The 18,495-nt window shown below is 49.3% G+C and overlaps 1 protein-coding gene across 9 annotated transcripts in view; it reads left to right on the forward strand.

Moving 5' to 3' along the window:
• The window catches only part of SLC2A9 (solute carrier family 2 member 9), a 269,728-nt gene that overhangs the window by 153,151 nt on the left and 98,082 nt on the right, over window positions 1–18,495 (forward strand). For all 9 annotated transcript variants that reach the window (XR_008296422.1, XR_008296421.1, XM_053217574.1 and 6 more), the window contains one exon: window positions 12,299–12,486. Coding sequence is in view for 7 of the 9 variants with exons in the window: in XM_053217574.1 (XP_053073549.1) it covers window positions 12,299–12,486 (188 nt within the window). In the remaining 2 variants the exon portion in view is untranslated. The remainder of the gene's footprint in view (window positions 1–12,298; window positions 12,487–18,495) is intronic.

Below are 18,495 nucleotides of genomic sequence, written 5' to 3' on the forward strand. Positions count from 1 at the left end.
TTTGGGTCCTCTGTCCTCCCTCCCATCCCTCCCTGCTTGCAGTCTCTGTCTCTCAAAAATGAATAAACTTCTTTTTTATAGACACAGGCAGAAGGCATCCTAAATCTATGCAGTGATGTGAGAGAAGGGAGGACAAATGGACTTGTCACGTGCTAAGGGCCTGGGGCACGCGGGCATGTGCCAGTGGCCTACCTCTCACAGCGTTCTCCAACTCTGAGAGATTATGTTCCTACCCCCACATTCCAGTTGAGAAAATAGAGGCTGGGGAGGTTGGTATGAGCTGCCAAAAGCCACTCCGTTGGTAAGTGGTGGGGCCAGTTCTTGAACTCAAGCTTGTCTGAGACCAAAGTCTGGATGTTTGTCTATAAAACCACAGAATCTGGGAAACACATGATGTGACCCAAAAGCATGAGGATGTTTGGCTCCAGTGGAATGTGACTGGAGAGGAGTAGCTGAGCTCAGCTTAGACAAGGAGGCCGCCTGTAGCCTTCAGAAATTAGAAATGAGGTCATGCCAGTGCAGTGCCTTCATTGTGCTGAGGTGGAACTGAGACCGGATCGGCGAGTCTCGTCTGAAGCCACCAGGCAAGTCAGGGCTTGGGCTGGGACAAAGCCCTTTCTCCTGCCCGTGATTCACCGTGCTTGTCATCGCCCCCTCCTGTCCCCCAAAGGACCAGGAGGGGAGCTTTGGGCCAAGTTTGGGGGAGGACCAGCCCACCCAAACCCTATCAGCTTCATGATGCTGTCACACATTTGATGGTGGCCCCGTTGGGGTCTAACCTGCCCGTCAACCGTGGTTGTCTGCACCCAGCCCCTGCCATCAGCCTTCCGTTCCCGTGTCCGTGGTTTATTGGAGGAAGAGTGGCAGTAACTTTTATAATCCTTCTCTCTGGCATGTGGGAGAGCACCGCAAAGCTGAGAGGGAGTCTGGACACAGGGTCCTTTTCATAGGGATGAAGATACTGGAGGGTGAAGGTCCACCCCTCCAGGCCACACCTTCCAGGCCTCTTGTTTGCTCTTTTTCATGAAGTATTAGTGACTTCATCTTCTGCCTTACAGAAATCAAGGGAAAGCTGAGACAGCTGACAAAGCACATAGGCGCGCTGTGTGTGTGTGTGTGTGTGTGTGTGTGTGTGCGAGTGTGTGTGTTATACATTGACCTCAGGGCCCTGGAAGGAGAAGGAAGAGCCCCAGCCAGATTCATCAGAGCTACCAGGTGGTGGCACACGGTGCAGGTTAGGAGCTCAGCTTTTCTTAGCCAGGTGGGTCGGGCTCACAGCCCTGCATTGCTGTTCTCTAGCTCTGTGCAGCCTTTCATTTGGTTCCCATGTCTGAGGCACTTGGATTATTGGATTGTTTTGAATTCTTAAGCGATTTGGTCCACATGAAGGGCTTAGAACAGTGCCTGGAAATTGACTATGTCATGGGAAGCATCCTGTCGTTTTTCTAGGAGACACCCAATTAGTCTCTGAGCGTCCTGGAAGCCAGGGCAAGAAAGGAACCGGTTTCTCCACAGGCTCTTTCTTTATGACAAGCATATCAGTTCCTCAGGAGAGAGAGAGTTGAGTTACACACGACTCTGAAAACCGCTTATTACAAGGGACCCTCCAGAGGGAGTCTTGGGACACGTAATCGAGTCTTAAACTAAAGTCAAAGCAGTTGCAAAAAATACTTTTCAACGATTTTTCTTTTCTCTTTGAGTTTCCATTTTTTATTTACATTCTAGTTAGTTAACATTTCTCTGATTTTCCTCACGTGGGCCCTCAGTAGGAGCTGAAAGCATGAGCCTGAAGTGCAGCTCGGGAGAGGCCATCGTAAAGGAGTCTGAGTTGTGAGTCATCTCCTGGAGTCACTGTTCATTCCGTGCACATGTATTTATGGAGTTTTTGTTGTGTGCCAGGCACAGTGCTAAACCCCAGGGGATAGAGTATGGAGCCAGACCAGACAGGGCCCCCAAATCCTGAAGCAAGCCATCAGCGAGGGGGTCAGACGGGAACCAGGTTCATGTCACAACGAGTGTGAGATGGCCCCGTGTCAGGAGCTACGAAGGAAAGGGCACAGAGCTCCATGGGGCTGGTGGGGGGACACCAGCACAGCTTCCTGGAAAAGGTGGCAGTTGTGCTGGGGTGGAAGGATGAGTTGACATAAGGGGGTGAAGGGACAGGGCAGGAATCCACCCACATGGTGGAGAGTTGATCAAAAACCCATGAATACATACGGCTTCTTAGGGAAGACACTGACCAGGGAGGATGCCTGTTTTTGTTGTTGCCGTTGGCTCGTTTTTGTTTTTGTTCTTATTTTTAATGACTACTTCCACTATTTCTACCTGGGAAATCTGCCACTAATAGCTGTTGTTCATCAAGGATAATCCCTGGCTTATCACCTAACAGACACATGTCAGTCGATTGATTCTCACGAGTACCCTCTGAAACAGAGTAGCCATCTAGGAACGTGGGCTAGTCTTGTTGGTGTTGGGCTGTTCACTCTAATTCATTGCAGAAGACAACTGAGGTTTTAGCTGCCAAGTGACTCCCCAAGTCATCTGTTGTGCCCCAGCTCTCTCTCACCCCAGTGTGAACCCTGGACCACCTTGCCATTTTGCCCATTTGAGGACCACAGCTTGTTGAAGATCAGTTGGCTGTACCACCGCGGGCTTGTTTCTGGTCTCTGTCTTCTGTTCCACTGGTCTATGTGTCTGTCTTTTTTATGCCGCTATCATACTGTTGGACGTACTGTAGCTTTGCAGTGTATGTTGAGATCAGGAAGCATGATGCATCCTACTTTGTTCTTCTTTCTCAGGGTTGTTTTGGCCATTCCTGGTCTCCGGTAGTTTATTAATTTTTCTATTTCTGCAAAATATGCCATTGAGATTTTAATAGGATGGCATTGAATCTGTAGGTGATATGGTCATTTTAACAATATTAAATCTTCCAATCCATGAACATAGGGTGTCTTTCCATTTCTTTGTGTCTCCTTTAATTTTTTTTCATCAGTGTTTTATAATTTTCAGCGTATAAGTGTTTCTCCTCCTTGGTCAACCTTATTCCTAAGTATTTTCTTCTTTTTGATGCAGTTGTAAAGGAGATGATTTTTCGGATTTCCTCTTTGGGTAATTTTTTGTTAGTGTGTAGAAATGCAACTGATTTTTGCCTGTTGCTTTTGTGTCCTACAACTTGACTGAATCCATTTGTTCAGTTCTAGCAGATTTTTTGGTGAAGTCTTTATACAGTCATGTTGTCTGCAAACAAGGATAATTTTACTTCTTCCTTTCTAATTTGGATGCCTTTTCTTTCTTTTTCTCACCTAATCTCTGGCCAGGATTTCTGAATAGAAGTGATGAGAGTGGCTATCCTTGCCTTCTTCCTGACCTTAGAGAAAAGGCTGTCAGTCTCCCACCATTGAACATGATGTTGGCTGTGGACTGTAGTGTCTTCTGGATGCTAGATAACTGGAAAACTGGTTATCTCTATGCAAAAGAATGAAGTCGGACCCTTAGCTGACACCATACACAAAAATCAACTCAAAATAAATTGTAGACTTAAATGTAAGACCTGAAACCATAAAACTGCTAGAAGAAAACAGGGAGAAAGCTTCAGAATATTGGTTTTGGCAGTGATTTCTTGGATGTGATGAAAGCAGAGACAGCAAAAAGGGATAGAACTGTGTCAGATTACAATGCATCTTCACAGCAAAGGAAGTAATCAACAGGGGGCAAAGGTAACCTATGGAATGGTAGAAAATATTAGCAAAACATATATCTAATAAGGGATTCATAGCCAAAAAATAGAAGGAACTTCTGCAATTCAATAGCCAAATATCTAATAACCTTGTTTAAAACTGGGCAAAGAACTTGGATAGATATTTCTCCAAAGAAGACACACACGTTACCAATGGGTACGTGGAAAAAAATTCAGCATCACTAATCATCAGGGAAATGCAAGTCAAAACCACGCTGACAGGTGGCTGTTATCAGAAACGCAAAGGCAAGTGTTGGCGAGGATGTGGAGACGTTGGAACCCTTGCACGCTGTTGGTGGGAATCCAAAATGGTGCAGCCACTCTGGAAAACAGTATGGTGGTTCTCTAGAAATGAGAAACGGAAATCGCATGTGACCCAGCAGTCCCATGTCTGCACATTTATCCCAAAGCATTGAAATCAGGATCTCACAGAGATAGTAGCACTCTTAAATGTTCATCGCAGGATTTAAGTATTTACTATTCACAGCAACCAAGATGTAGAAATCACCTAAATGTCCATTGATAGATGAATGGTTGAAGAAGATGTGCTACACACACACAATGGAATATTATTCGGCTTTAAAAAAGAAGGAAATCCTGCAACGTGTGACAATATGGATGAATCTGGAAGACCTCACGCTGCCTGAAATAAGCCAGTCAGAGAAGAAGTGCCATCAGACCTCAGTTAACTCTGAAATAGTCGATTCATGGATCCCAACAGCGGAATAGCGGTTGCCAGGGGCTGGGAGGGAGGAGGAAATGGGGAGCTGCCATCAGTGGGTGTCAAGTTTATGCAAGATGAGTAAGTTCAGGAGATCTGTGTAACATGGTGCCTGTCCTCAGCAATACCGTGTTGTGCACTTAAAAGGTGTTCCGTGCCAGACCTCCTGTCCAGTGACCTCACCATAGTAGAATAATCCTTTTAACTTTGCAATAATAAATTATTCATTCACTAATGGAAAAAAAAAAACCATAAGGCACAGCTATGGAGGTCACTCCTGACAATACGAATGCAACCACTAATTTCATTACATGCAAAAGCAATCATCGCAAAGGCAGAATTCCAGCAGACATCTACAGAGCGCTCTTGGGAAAGAGGACCTTGCATTTGCCCAATGGCACAACCTGCCCTCTTGGACAAGGGATGTGTGATAGGAGATGCACTCTCTGAATCAGCCCCTGAGTCATGCTTGCGTCAGCCCCTCGGGCACGAAGCACCACGAGACTGGGGATGGCAGCTCGGCTGCGTGACTTGGGCACATCACTCAGCCCTCTGAGCCTCAGTTTCCCCACCTGTTACAAGGCAGCAAGAACACTGACCTCGCAGGGGTTTGTGTGGCTCCTGCAGGCCCCGCATCCAGCACCATCCACCTGGAGTTGAGTGAGCTGTGTTCTGTCTCCCACTGGAGAACTCCTTCTGGGCAGAATCTTCGCTCAACACAGGAAACGTGTGCATCCCCTGGCACGTAGCAAGCTCTGAAAAGCTGCAGGTTAATTGAAATGAACTGAATTTGGTTCTTTTAGCTTCTCAGCGCCGTGGTTTCTTTTCATCATTCTCTGAGGTGCGTGCAAAGAAAGATTGGGTTGGAACACTGACTCCCTCGCTTTCTACCTGGGATCATTTCCTAATTCCTCTGAGGCTCAGAGAAGGGAACACTAGGTTATCTCGTTAAGGCCTATAAGACACCTAGTCCAATGTCTGGCACGTTGTGGGTGTACAATGTCAGCCTCCTTTCCCCTGCTTGGTCTCTTGACGCCCCCCTTGAATGAAGATGAGTCTGTAACTGGTACAAAATCTGATTACATAATGGCTCCCTCTCCCAGCCTAGAAATTGACCATGCCACCCAGAGGGTTTTCTCTCCAGTTGGGAAATGCAAGTTCTCATTCCTTTTTCAAGTTCTTTGGAATTAGTGATCAGAACGTGACCAGAAATACGAATGAGGTGTGAGCTTTGGGAAGCCTTTACTTTCAAGTGCAAGGGCGAGGGTGGAAGCCTGAGCAGATCAGGTGACCCAAGTAGATCAGATGAACTATTTAAGTGACTTGGGGATTCAAGGGAACAGACCCCTCCAGGAGGGTTATTTTCCATAAGCAAATGTCTTTTTGAAATGGGCTCACTGACTGTGAGTTTCCAAAGTCATTTCCCCTCTCTCCAAGGACAGCTAGTTAAAACTAGAAGTTTCTGACTCATCCGCTCCCCATTCCCAAGATGCCATGGCTTCATTCTCCCCCAGTCTTCCATGGGACCTGCACCCTTCTTGGGTTCTCCATTTGCTTGGGAGATCTTGTCTTTCTTCCTGTGCAATGCCAGGATCCCTCCCACAACATCTCTGACAGGTGGTCATCACGCCTCTCCTTGCACACCTCCAGGGATGGGGGGCTCACTGCTTGTGAACCGCCCAATCTGCCCTTGGCCACATCAGTCATTCTTCCTTGTGGTGAGCTGACACCTGACACAGCACGGCTGCTGCCATTGGTCCTTGTTCTGACCTCAGGGCCAAGGAGTCCAACACTATCCACATCCAGGCTTCTCCTCCCAGAGGATCCCCTTCTCCACACTGAGCAAATGAGGAGGGACCAGTCACATTCATCCAACCTGGCTTGAGCACCTGCTGTATGCCAGGCCTTGAATCACTCCCAGCCTCTGGCATGAAGCGTCATAAGCCTTACACCAGCATAAGCACCTGCCTTAATCTGGTAGGACCACAGTGATGACAGGAGCGGCCATGATAGCCATTTGCCAACCTCAGGACAAGTACGTGTGCTTTGTCCCCTCACTGCATGGTTTTTGCCCCTTTGTGACTGGGGTCCCAGCTCCAGGGGCAGATTCCAAGCCTTCCCCTAGAGATTGGAAGGAAGGGGCTCTGGGTAAAGAAAGACTGCAAGAGTTAGTTTCAAACCAATCCTCTCTGTGATTCCCAAGTATAATGAAGTTGGTGCTGATTTACAACATAGGCATTTGCTCACTCTGGTGATGGGCCAACGGATGGGTGAGAGGAAGCCAGAGGATGCTTCTAGGCTCATCAGGAATTCTGGATATAGAATGAGACCTAGGAAGAAAGGTCTGGAGTGAGGGGAGGGAGGAAGGAAGGAAGAGAGGAAAGGAGCAAAGAGAAGGGGAGGGGAGGAGAGGGTGAGAGGACTTTGTTTCAAAGGTCTGAAAGGTCTCGTTCTAAGTTCCCAGGGAGCATAACCGAGCATCCAGAGCAGGGCTTTGGAGCCCCTGGTTGAGCTCTACTCCCAGCTGCCCCATTCACCAGTGATGACACTAGTGGCTTCCTCTGGTGGCCCCATGGCACCATCCTTCTCCCCACTCTGATTTCAGCCCAGCTGTGGGGCAGCCCCGTGTGAGCACAGATGCAGGCTGACCTTTCTGCACCTCCAGCACAGCAGGTGTCTGACTGCACGCTCAGATGGCCTGGACCCAGCTCAGCCCCTCCACAGTACAATGCGCACGCGTGCGAGTTAATGCCCCCTGGAGGCAGGAGTGGGCAGACAAATGCCCAGCCTCACCCATGGGACAGTTCGGAGAGAACAATGTTCTGTGCTCTACTCGGAAGTCCGGCATAACGGACCCCTTCGTTCATAGTGGCCTCCTCGATGACTCACCTTGGGTGCCTTCCCCTTCCCCACTTCACTCTCCCCACCCCCTCACACCTGCTTTCTGCAACCACCACGTGTATCACCGTCTTACACCCAATCCTTGTCTCAGGCTCCGCTCTCAGGGACCCTAGTGCTGACCACTGGCAAGTTGCATCTCTCTTCTCACCTGCAGAGTAGGGACCCTGCGGTGTCTCCTTCAGGGGACGGTTATATGAAAGTTAAATAAGAAAAGGCCTATGAAGCTTGTGGAACGGTGGCTGGCCCAGAGTGACCCTCAGCAAGGGTTAGTCAGGATCGCCGCAACATTGGACTTCATGGTGATGAGACCTCAGAAAGAGCTTGGAAAACAATGTGGATCCAAATGAAAGACGGCAGCAAGGCTGGCTGAACCTAACGCATTTGGAAATTGGAATTGTCTCGCAGTCCCGTCTGCTAGGAATGAAGCGTCTGGGAAGGGGCACCTGCAGTGGGAAGATTCCCGCCTTCCCAGCGGCACTCAGCTGTTTCTGCAAAACCATGAGACAGGGTTGCCTTTTTATATTTTAACAACCATAATTCAGCCACTGAAACTCTTCATTTGGAATATTTCAATGTGTATATATTTTTGAGAGACACAGAGACAGAATGTGAGTGGGTTAGGGGCAGAGAGAGAGGGGGACACAGAATCTGAAGCAGGCTCTGGGCTCTGAGCCATCAGCACACAGCCCGATGTGGGACTCGAACTCACAGACCATGAAATCATGACCTGAGCCGAAGTCGGACGCTCAACCGACTGAGCCACCGCCCCTTCATTTGGAATATTTCAAAACAGAAAGACTTTTTTACAGCGGTTTGCAGAGGGTTTGTTTGGGAGTTTGAACCGGCAACACGTGTGCATCCCTTGGGGTCCCAAGCAGCACAGTGGTGGCGCCTTTTCCACAGGGTGACCTCCTTTGAAAAGCTGCTACTTTCTCGCTCTCCTTAGAATGTCACCTTTACCTTGAAGAGGTCGGTGACTCATGTCTTAGTAGGTGGAACCTCGGCTAGACAGCCCACTGTCGCGAGGTCCTGAGGCTGACAACGGGCTCACACCTGGGACGGGGGGGCTGCTGAGCTCCTGTCTTTGCACACGCACCTCCGTTTTACCCTAATCCAGGCCTTCTTTGGAGGATCCTGTATAAGCCGCCTGTACATTTATCAGGGTTAACTCAGTTAAAACCAGACAGTACCGTTCCCAGGTCCTCTGACCCGTGCATTGGACAAGTAGGCGGAAATGTATCACTCTGTGCTGGAAGCAGAGGTGAGGGGCACCCTGCCGGCTCCTCCTTGTGGTGGAGCCCCCACCAGCCTTATGTGGTCCCTGGGAAGGCTCCAGGATCAGTCCCTAATGCAGTGCTGTGACAGTACAAACAGGACTTCCCTAGTCTTCTGCTACGTTCCCCGCTTTGGATCCTACTGCTGTTGGTATTGAACTCAAACTTCAATCCCAGATGCTGCTGAAAACTAATGCTTCGGTGAAACCTCCCAGTTTCAGAAGCCCTGAGGTGTGCTCCTCTCAGAAGAGGGGGTGTGCGCTGTGCCAGGCACATGGCTGCAGAGGGTCGTGGCCCCCTGCTCCACCTGCAGCCCCTGTGCCTGCCTTGTCACAGGGCCCCTCGGGGCCACAAGAGGGACGTCTCCAGGCTGCCGCGTGCTTCACTCTAGCAGGAGGCGATAAACGCTAGCAGGGTCGATCGGGGGCAGTGGTGACCGTAACACAGCGCCACAAACTGGGGACTTCAAACAACAGGTGTTCCCTCCGGTTCTGGAAACCAGAAGTCCAAAGTCAACCTGTCCTCAAGACCTGCTTGCTTTCCCAGCTTCCAGTGTTTGCCTGCCGGCCTTGGCACCCTGTGGCTGTGGCTGCCTCTGTCCAGGCTCTGCCTCCGCCCTCACGTGGCCGTCTTCCCCGCGTGTCTGTCTCTGTGCCTCTTCTCTCCTTCTTATCGAGGGCCCACCCTACTCCAGGGCGACCTCATCTTAACTGAAATACTGATCACATCGGCAAAGACCCTGTTTCCAGATAAGGTCACGTTCATCATTACCAGGTTAGGGCTTCAACATATGTTTATGGGGACGCCCGGGGTCAGGAGTGCGGGTGTGGGAAGGGCGGGGTCGGGGCTCAGATCTACAAACGCAAACCGTGCCCCTCCCCTGGCAGGCACCAGGCGCTAGGCCTCAAGGTGTGTGCAGCAAGCGGAAAGAGGAGGTGCTAGGGACGGTGCTGAGATGGGAAGGCACAGGGGACCGGGAGGACCCGGAGCGGCCAGGCACGCTCTCCTGTCCACTCGGCCATCTGGGAGGGAGGGAAGGAGCAGCCAGGCAAGGAAAGGCTGGAAGTGTGTTCCTGGCAGAGGGAGCAGCATGGCCAGGTGCAGACAGCCAAGAAGCACAAGGGGTGTAGGAAAGATGAGCCACCGATCCGCTCGGGAGTGACGCAGCAGGGTGGGAGCTGAGGGAGGGCCGTGGGCCGGGCGCCGAGCCCGGGGGGGCTGGTGCCGCGGCGTGGAGGACAGGTTTACGGGAGGAGCTCTACGGGACATGATGCAGCCAGACCAGGAAAGCCGTTAGTGGGCTATGGTCACAGGTCAGGAGAAGGTAGTAAGAACCAAAGCAGCTTGGCACTTTGAAAGCTGAGAACAGAGCTAAACTGATTGTTTTTGCTTTCGAGCGGCTCATCGCTGCAGTCAGCTTCTCCAGGAAGCAGGTGCTGAGGAGGAGCTAAGAGTGCAGAAGTTTCATTGGAGAGTAACACTGAGAAAGGGAGGGGGAGGAAGCAGGATAGAGCAGGAGAGCCTCAGACCAGGACACCCCCGGCTGAGTCTCTGCACACCCAGTGGGGAGCTCTGGAGCAACACTCGTGCGTTGCGGCATCCCCACCGGGTGAACACGGCTGTGCCCTTGCGTCCCCACCGTGCCCACTCATGGGCCGGGAGTCACTGTGGGAACAGCATCACCTGGGCTTCAAGGTTGAGTGCATATCCACAAAGCCAAGGGCGGGGGCAGGGTGGTGTCAGTTAACCGCATGCTCACAGCTACGGTGGGGAGTCCTTTCCTGAAGGCGATGTGAGTGGTGCATCTCCGTGTCTGCCATGATACTCTCCCTCACCGGATACTCGTCCTCACCCAGTCACAGGAAACTTAGAGGAAGGGGTGTGGAACAAGTAGAAAGAAACTGTCTTTATGAGCACATATACAACAGGAAATTAAATTGATGCTTTAAAAGAAGAAGGAAAGCGCGGCTTTTAAGAAAGAAGACTTTTGTTCCAGGAAACTGTTAAGAGCTGAGCATTGAATTTCGCTGAGAGCTTCCTGGCAGCCAAGGGGAAAGGGGGGTGGTGGGGGAGAATAGGCTATAGATTTCTCTTTTATTTTACATGGAAAGCATGTATTTCAGGGAGGAGAGAGAAATATTTTCCTGCCCTCAGACTTCAGGATTACTTTATTATATGCGTGTTGCATTTTGAACTTTGAGGAAGTATTAGCAATACTGTAGTTAAGTGAATGACATGGAAATGTTATTCATTCAGCTACTTCTCCCGTTTATCCTTAATAAAAGCTAGCAAAAGTATTAAATCATAGCTTATTAAAGAAACATTCTGAAGCAGTTTTCAGTGTACTGTTGGAAATAACACCCCAGAGTCTCACGGGCTTGCTTTTTGTAGAATCTGGAGGAAGTTTTAACAGCCTTTTTGTTTTGTGTTTTTGTTTGTGTGTGTGTGTGTGTGTGTGTGTGTTGGGGGTTTTGTTTTGCTACTTAAGAAGAGCAATTTCATATGCCCTGTGCTGTAGTGCAGTGTTTTTAAGGATGATGCCCACTGTGTCTGGAATGGACTGTCCACGGGAGCCGCCACCACGGCCACCTTTCTCTGGAGGAGGACAAGTGTCAGAGCACTGAACATTTAAACCCGTGTTCTGAAAGCATCTGCTATTATCTCATTATTATGCTGTCAGGGGTCTAATCCATAAGCCCACCTTTATACATATATATGTGGAGGTTTGCAGCATTAAAGGCTTAGTCAGAAACGGCAGGTTCGCTGAGGCTGGAAATTTGCAGTGTTCAGCCTGGAAAAGGCCCGAGTCACATGGGCAAGTTTGAATACTGGGAAGATTAGCCCTTTGAGAGTATTTCCACGCAAGGTTCCTGTGTCTCAGAGGGTCATATGGAAAAAGGGCCCTGGAGGTCATTTAGTTCACTTCACCTTCCGATGACAGAATCTCCTCCCAGAATCCTGGCCAAGAAGCAGGCAGTCTGACCATCTGAGTGCCTCCAATGAGGAGAGCACACAGGTCCAGGCAAACAGGAGGTGCTCAGTAAGTACTTTTCAAAGGAAGACGTCCTGTGTGTGAAGCTCTGAGCCCGGGTTGAGTGTATATACGTCATCCGGTTACCATAGCAGCCGTGTGAGGCAGGAATGCTTACACACCACGGACAGATGCACTGTGGTAGCAGGGGATTTGAACCCAGGGCCCCCAGGAGACCAGTGTTTCCTCCTGGCTCTTCTCCTAGCCAACCAGGTGACCTTGGGCAAGTCATTGCACATCTCTGGGCCTCTGTTTTCCTATTTTTTTTTACGTTTTTAAAAATTGTATTTAAAATTTATTTTTGAGAGAGGGGCAGAGCGCAAGCAGGGGAAGGGCAGAGAGAGGGGGAGACACAGAATCGGAGGCAGGCTCCAGGCTCCGAGCTGTCAGCACAGAGCCCGACGTGGGTCTCGAACTCACGAGCCACGAGATCATGACCTGAGTCGAAGTCAGGTGCTGACCTGACTGAGCCACCCAGGCGCCCCTGCTCTGTTTTTAAACAAAGGCTCGGGACTCCTCGGTTTCAAAGGCCCCTGCCAGCTCTGTCCCTGACAAGGCGTGTGTCTGGGTGGTGGGACCGTCCACTGCAAACATCCTAATCCCTCCTGAAAGTCTGTGATGGTCCCTGCGTGCAGCCTTCCGAACCTTCCTGGGCAAAGAGGATGTCTCCCGAGAGGTGGAGGAGGTCCTGGCAGAGAGCCGCTTGCAGAGGAACATCCACCTGGTCTCCGTGCTGGAGCTGCTGCGGAGTCCCTTCGTCCGCTGGCAGGTCATCACTGTGGTCGTCACCATGGCCAGCTACCAGCTCTGCGGTCTCAACGCGGTGAGCGTCCCTGCGCAAAGGGCGGTACCAGGGGGAGGCGACCGGGGGGGGGGGGGGGGGTGTCAGGGCTCGGGCCTCGGTGCCTGGATCGGGTCCTGGCTCTGCCACCTGCACTGGCTCTGCGCCATCAGGCAGTCACGTGATCTGATCGATCCTCAGTTTTGTCATCTGTAAAATGGGCTGATGTAATAACGGAAGAAAGAATCCACGCAAAGTGTTCAAAGCAGCAGCAACACAGTCACCCCTTAATAAACACCATTGTTTAATTTAGTGATCCCGAAAACTCGTGTTTCTTAGTAGAGTAGGAGTTAGGAAGCTGTAAGTGAGAGATGATTTAAATAAAAGTACTCTTGGCTGGGCTGGCTTCAACGTGCGACTTTGGTGGGAGAGGACCTCGGGCTTGAAAGGAAAACTTTCCTGGGGCCTGAGTTAACGTGGGCAGGGAGATCGGGCAGAGGCGGGCGGAATCTTCTGTGAAGTTCCCCAAACCCACGGACAGACGCAGCTGGCCCCTTCCCTCCTGGTGGCTCCTGAGGGTAGAATCCAAGAATCCCAGGACCAGGGAACAGGCTCGGGATCGTTATCATTGCTGCTTCTGGAAAATAATGGGTTGCGTCGTGCAGTGGTGAGTTCCCCATTTACGAAGGTGTGCAAGCCAGCTGGCAGGGCAGTGTAGAGGTACTCACATAGCTCAGGAGAAGTGTGGTGGGTCCAGAAGGAGGAAAAAGGGGCCCTTCTAAAGAGCCCCAGATAAAATAGCTCCATAAGCCCAGCATCCCCTAAGAGTCGGCATGGGAGTGTCTGGGTATGTAGGGGGAGGTGACATGAGATGAGAGGGAGGCGTCCCTGTCCAGAGAGGGCAAGGTGACAGCATGGAAAGTTACAACCACCGTGTTTTGCCTCATTTGAACCACGCTTGATTCTATTTTTGGAAACATTGGGATGAGCTGAAGTCGACTTGCAACTTACTTATTTTTACCTTTTTCCTTGGTCTGTTGAAAGCCAGCGAAGGAGGAGGTGCCCGGGGGCAAACAGCATGGCCTTGGACACCGCCTGCTGTTTCCTGTACTTCTCAGCTCCAGGCTCAGAGCTACCCTCCCTGTTCTGAGAAGGTAGAGAGGGAGCGTCTCCGTTTCCTCAAGCTAACATTTGGAGTCGTAAAAGCCACATATGGAATCTGTATTCGATGAGGCATTTGGATCGAGAGCCATGACATTTCTAAACAGAATTCTCTCCTCTCCCGGGACATAAATTTCTGATTTGCGTTCCCTATAAAACTTCCTGTATAAATCCCACTAGGGTGTGTCTGTAAACCCTGCTGCATAGGCCTAGGATGGGGAAAAACTGTGTCGTCCGCTCTGGGGACCAGCGGTAGTGAGGTCTCAGCTCGGGGCGCCCCGCCCTCCTCATACTGATTGCCTTTCGTGTCTTTTTTTTATTGTCGTGAGCGCATTTGACACGAGATCTACCTCCTTAGCAAACGTCTAAGTGGGCACTGGAGTCTTGTTAACTGTGGGACGGGCTTTGCACAGCGCATCTCCAGAGCTCGTTCATCTTGCTTGACGGGAGCTCCGTACCGTTGATTATCAGCTGCCCGTTTCCTCCTCCCCCAGCCCCTGGCGACCACCACTCGCCCCGCTCTCTGCTCCTGTGAGTTTGCCTGTTTTAGACCCATCGTGTAAGTGGAAGCATGCGGTACCTGTCCTTCTGTGACCAGCCCACTTCCCTCGACGTAACGTCTACCAGGGTCACCCAGGTTGTTGCAAGTTGCAGGATTTCCTTCTTTTCTTACTTTTATTTTTTATTTTTTTGAGGCTGGCTAATATCCGTCTGTGCATACACGTACCACATTTCCTCTATCAGTCTATCCATCGACAAACACTTAGGATCCTGTTTCCACGCCTCGGCTGTTGCGAATACTGCTGCACTGGATGTGGAGTGCAGACATCTCTCCGAGATCCTGATTCCAATCCAGACCAAAACCCGGAAGTGGGATACTGACTCATGTGGCAGTTCGGTTTCTAATTCTTTGAGGACCCCCCATACTGTTTTCCATGGTGGCTGCACCAGTTTCCATTCCCACTGACAGTGTTCAAGGGCTCCAATTTTTCCACATCTTCACTGACGCTTTTTTTTTTTAAATAATGGCCATCCTAACAGGTGCAAGATGATATCTTATTGTGGTTTTGATTTGCACTTCCCTGATGATGAGTGATGTAGAACATCTTTTCATGTGTCTGTTGGCCATCTGGAAGACTTCTTTGGAGAAATGTCTGTTCAAGTCCTTTGCCCATTTTTAAGGGGGGGCTGTTTGGAGGTTTGGTGGGGGGTTAGTTTGGTTTGGCTTTGCTATTGAGATGTAGGGGTTCCTCATATATTTTGGAGATGAACCCCTTATCAGATACATGGTTTGCTAATATTTTATTCCATGCTGCAGATGGCCTTTCCACTCTGTCGATTCTTTTTTCTTTTCTGGGCAGAAGCTTTTTAGTCTGATATAGCCAGTCTTGTTAATTTTTGCTTTTGGTGTCGTATCCAAAAAAGACCAATGCTATGAAGTTTTTCCACTATGTTTTCTTCTAGGACTTTCATAGTTCTTATGTTTAAATCCTTAATCCATTTTGAGTAAAGATAAGGGTCCAATTTCATTCTTTTGTACGTGGATATCCAATTTTTCCAACACCATTTGCCGAACTATCCTTTTCCCATTGAATGTTCTTGGCACCCTTGTCCAAGGTCAGTTGGGCATCAATGAATTTGTCTCTGGGCTCTCTGTTCTGTCCCATTAGTTTGTGTGCCTGCCTTTATGCCAGTATCACACTGTTTTAACTATCGTCACTTTGTAATATCTTTTGAAAAGAGGAAATGGGATGCCTCCAATTTTGTTCTTTTTCAAGATTCTTTTGGCTCTTCATTGTCTTTTATGGTTTCATATGAATTTTAGGATTTTTTTTTTCTATTTCTGGAAAATATGCCATTGGGATTTTGATGGGGATGGCATTGAAGGCATTGAATCTGTAGATCATTTTGGGTGGGGTGGCCATTTGGACAATATTAAATCTTCCAATCCATGAATGGAATATTTTTCCACTTATTTGTGTATTTAATTTCTTTCATAATGTTTTATAGTTTACAGTGTAAAAGTCTTTCATTTCCTTACTTAACTTTATTCCTAAGTATTTTTTGATGTTACTATAAATAGAATTTTTTTTCATTTTTTTTTAACATTTATTTATTTTTGAGAGACAGAGAGAGACTGAGCACCAGCAGTGTAGAGGCAGAGAGAGAGGGAGACACAGAATCCAAAGCAGGCTCCAGGCTCTGAGCTGTCAGCACAGAGCCCGACTCGGGGCTCGAACTCACAAACCATGAGATCATGACCTGAGCTGAAGTTAGACGCTTAACCGACTGAGTCACCCAGGAGCCCCTAGAATTATTTTAATTTCCCTTTTGGATAATTCATTGTTAGTATATAAAAACATGACTGATTTTTGTATGTTCTGTATCCTGCAACTTTACTGAATTTGATTATTAGTTTTAACAATTTGTGCGCGTGTGTGTGTGTGTGTGTGTGTGTGTGTGCATGCACATGATCTTTGGGGTTTTCTACATATAAGATCATGTCATTTGCAAACAGTGATGCTTTTACTTCTTCCTTTCTGAAGTGGGTGCCTTTTCTTTTTCTTGTCTAATTGCCCAGGCGAGGACCTCCAGTACTATGTTGAACAGAAGCGGCGAGGGCGGGCATCTTTGTCTCGTTCCTGATCTTAGAGGGAAGACTCTCAGTTTGATGAGTGTGGTGATATCATAATATGATGTCAGTGGAGTAGGACGTTAGCTCTGGGCTTCTCCAGTATGGCCTTTATTATGTTGAGATAATCTTCATCTATTTCTTGCTGTTTTAGGATTATTTCCAATCTTTACATCAGAAGTAACACTTGTAGCTTGGCATGCTGAATTTGACATAGAGCAACATGCTCTGGCCCAGTATCCAGAGGCCTGACTTTCTGTCTCACTGTGGCCACAAACCTGCAGTGGGAAACCTAGGCCAGTCACTTCCCCTCACCCAGCCTCTGTCTGCTCAGCTGTAATAATAATAAAGCACACCTTCACTTAGGACTTAGCATGAGCCAGAAGTTGTCCCCATGGCAGTCCTGTGAGTTACACAGCACTGTTAGGCACAGAGACACTGGGAGACTTTCCCTAAGTCACATAGCTACAAATGGTAGAAAGGGGATTTGAGTCCCAGCCATTTGGGCACAAGGTTTGGCTGCTTAAGCCCTGAGCAGGGAAGGCCCCTAAGGCCCCCTTAGAGCATCCCCATATGGGACACTGGACTGTGTCCCCAGGTCATCCGTAGGCAGCCAGCGAGACAAGTCTTACCTCTTCTGTCTTACGTACAAAAGGACAAACACTGGTTAGCAGCAATCTCGCTGTCAGAGCCCAGCTGTCCTGGGCCCCGGTCCAGACTCTGCCCCTGCAGCTCTTGCCCCCAAATCCAAATATTGCATGAGGCCAAGAAAGAATGCTAACACAGATGAAAATCTTGAAATGCCCTTCACAACTTGCTTTATTCCCTTCTTTTTGCCAGAAATTATTTGGGGGATGTGGTCTGTGGTTTAAGACGTCACAAATACTGCTAGGTATGTCCCATTTATCACTTTATTCCAGCCCCAAATGTCCTGCAGGAAGTGGTGCCATCCCCATTTTGTAGAGGAGGAAACTGAGGTTTACAGAGGGCCAAGGACATGCTCAGGGTCACAATAGGAGGGGTGCCCGTGCTGTCAAACTCACACGTCCTGGTTCCAGGTCTTCTGCCCTAGAGCCCCTGCCCAGGCTTGGCCAGCCCATCTCCTAAGAGCCAGGCACCTGCACTAAACCAGCAGCTCTCAGCCTCAGCACCGTGCACACTGGGGGCTGGAAAATTCCTTGTCCTGGTGCGGTGGCGGGGGAGCTGTCCTGGGTACTACAGAATGTTCTGCGGCATCCCTGGCCTCTGCCCATTAGATGACAACCTACCCCACCAGTTGTGACAACCAAAAATGTCTTCAGATGTTGCCAAATGTCCCCTGGGGTAAAATTGCCCCCCGTGGAGAATTACTGGGTTAAACCAACGTTACAAATTGCTCAGTACATTTTTGCTAACAGAATCAATGAATAGATTCCACAAAGCTTAGAAATCAGGCAAAAGTTGGATTTAACATTTAATTGTTTCTAAATTCCTTTTCAGCACTGGATTCTTTTTTCCTCCTTCTCACAATGGCTTTCAAATTCCCTCCTCTAAAATTAGACTTCAATCCTTCATTTTATGCAGCTGCCTTCTTCCTGAACAGTTTGTTGCATGAAAACCAGACTTGTGTGTGAATGTTCAGTCTCTCACCAGCAAGGAGCCTCCTGGTTACAGACTCCCTTCCCTTCCCTGGGGTGGTCACAGCAGCTCCTACACCCACAGCTGTCCCTCCCCTCCCTGTGACTGTCCTCGTGAGGGAAGGCCACCTTTCATGGTCCCTGTGTCTCCAGCACCCAGAACTGCCCATGGCACATGGGAGGCACCTGAACACTGGGAGAGAGGGGGGAGAGGTGAGAAGAACAGGGGCAGGGAGGGGGCTGCTTCCATCAAATGCTTGGGTTGAGAATTGGACCGACACCATTGTCACACCTGCTGCAGGAAAACCAGTTTTCTTGAGACTTCCTGAATGTTCTGGAATACCCAGGATTATAGTATCCTTATCGACACCTGGGGTTGCCCTTCCTTCCTCTGGACTCCATCCCTCTTGAACAGAGGAAGCCAATCATACCGACTCATCTGGGCCTCAGTTTCCTATTATGAAAACGGGGGATATTAATGCTCAGTCTGCAGAGCTTCTGTGGGGGGTGATAGGAAGTTATGTACGTGGAACATGTCACAGATGGTAACCGTTGAGCTTACGTTCCATCTCCCCTCCCCTTGCCCTTATCAGCAAGACTGTTTCTAACGCCGTGTTCTTCCCTCTCTCGATGCCACTCTTT

This window comes from Acinonyx jubatus, chromosome B1 (genome assembly GCF_027475565.1).
Source record: "Acinonyx jubatus isolate Ajub_Pintada_27869175 chromosome B1, VMU_Ajub_asm_v1.0, whole genome shotgun sequence".
Taxonomy (NCBI): Eukaryota; Metazoa; Chordata; class Mammalia; order Carnivora; family Felidae; genus Acinonyx; species Acinonyx jubatus.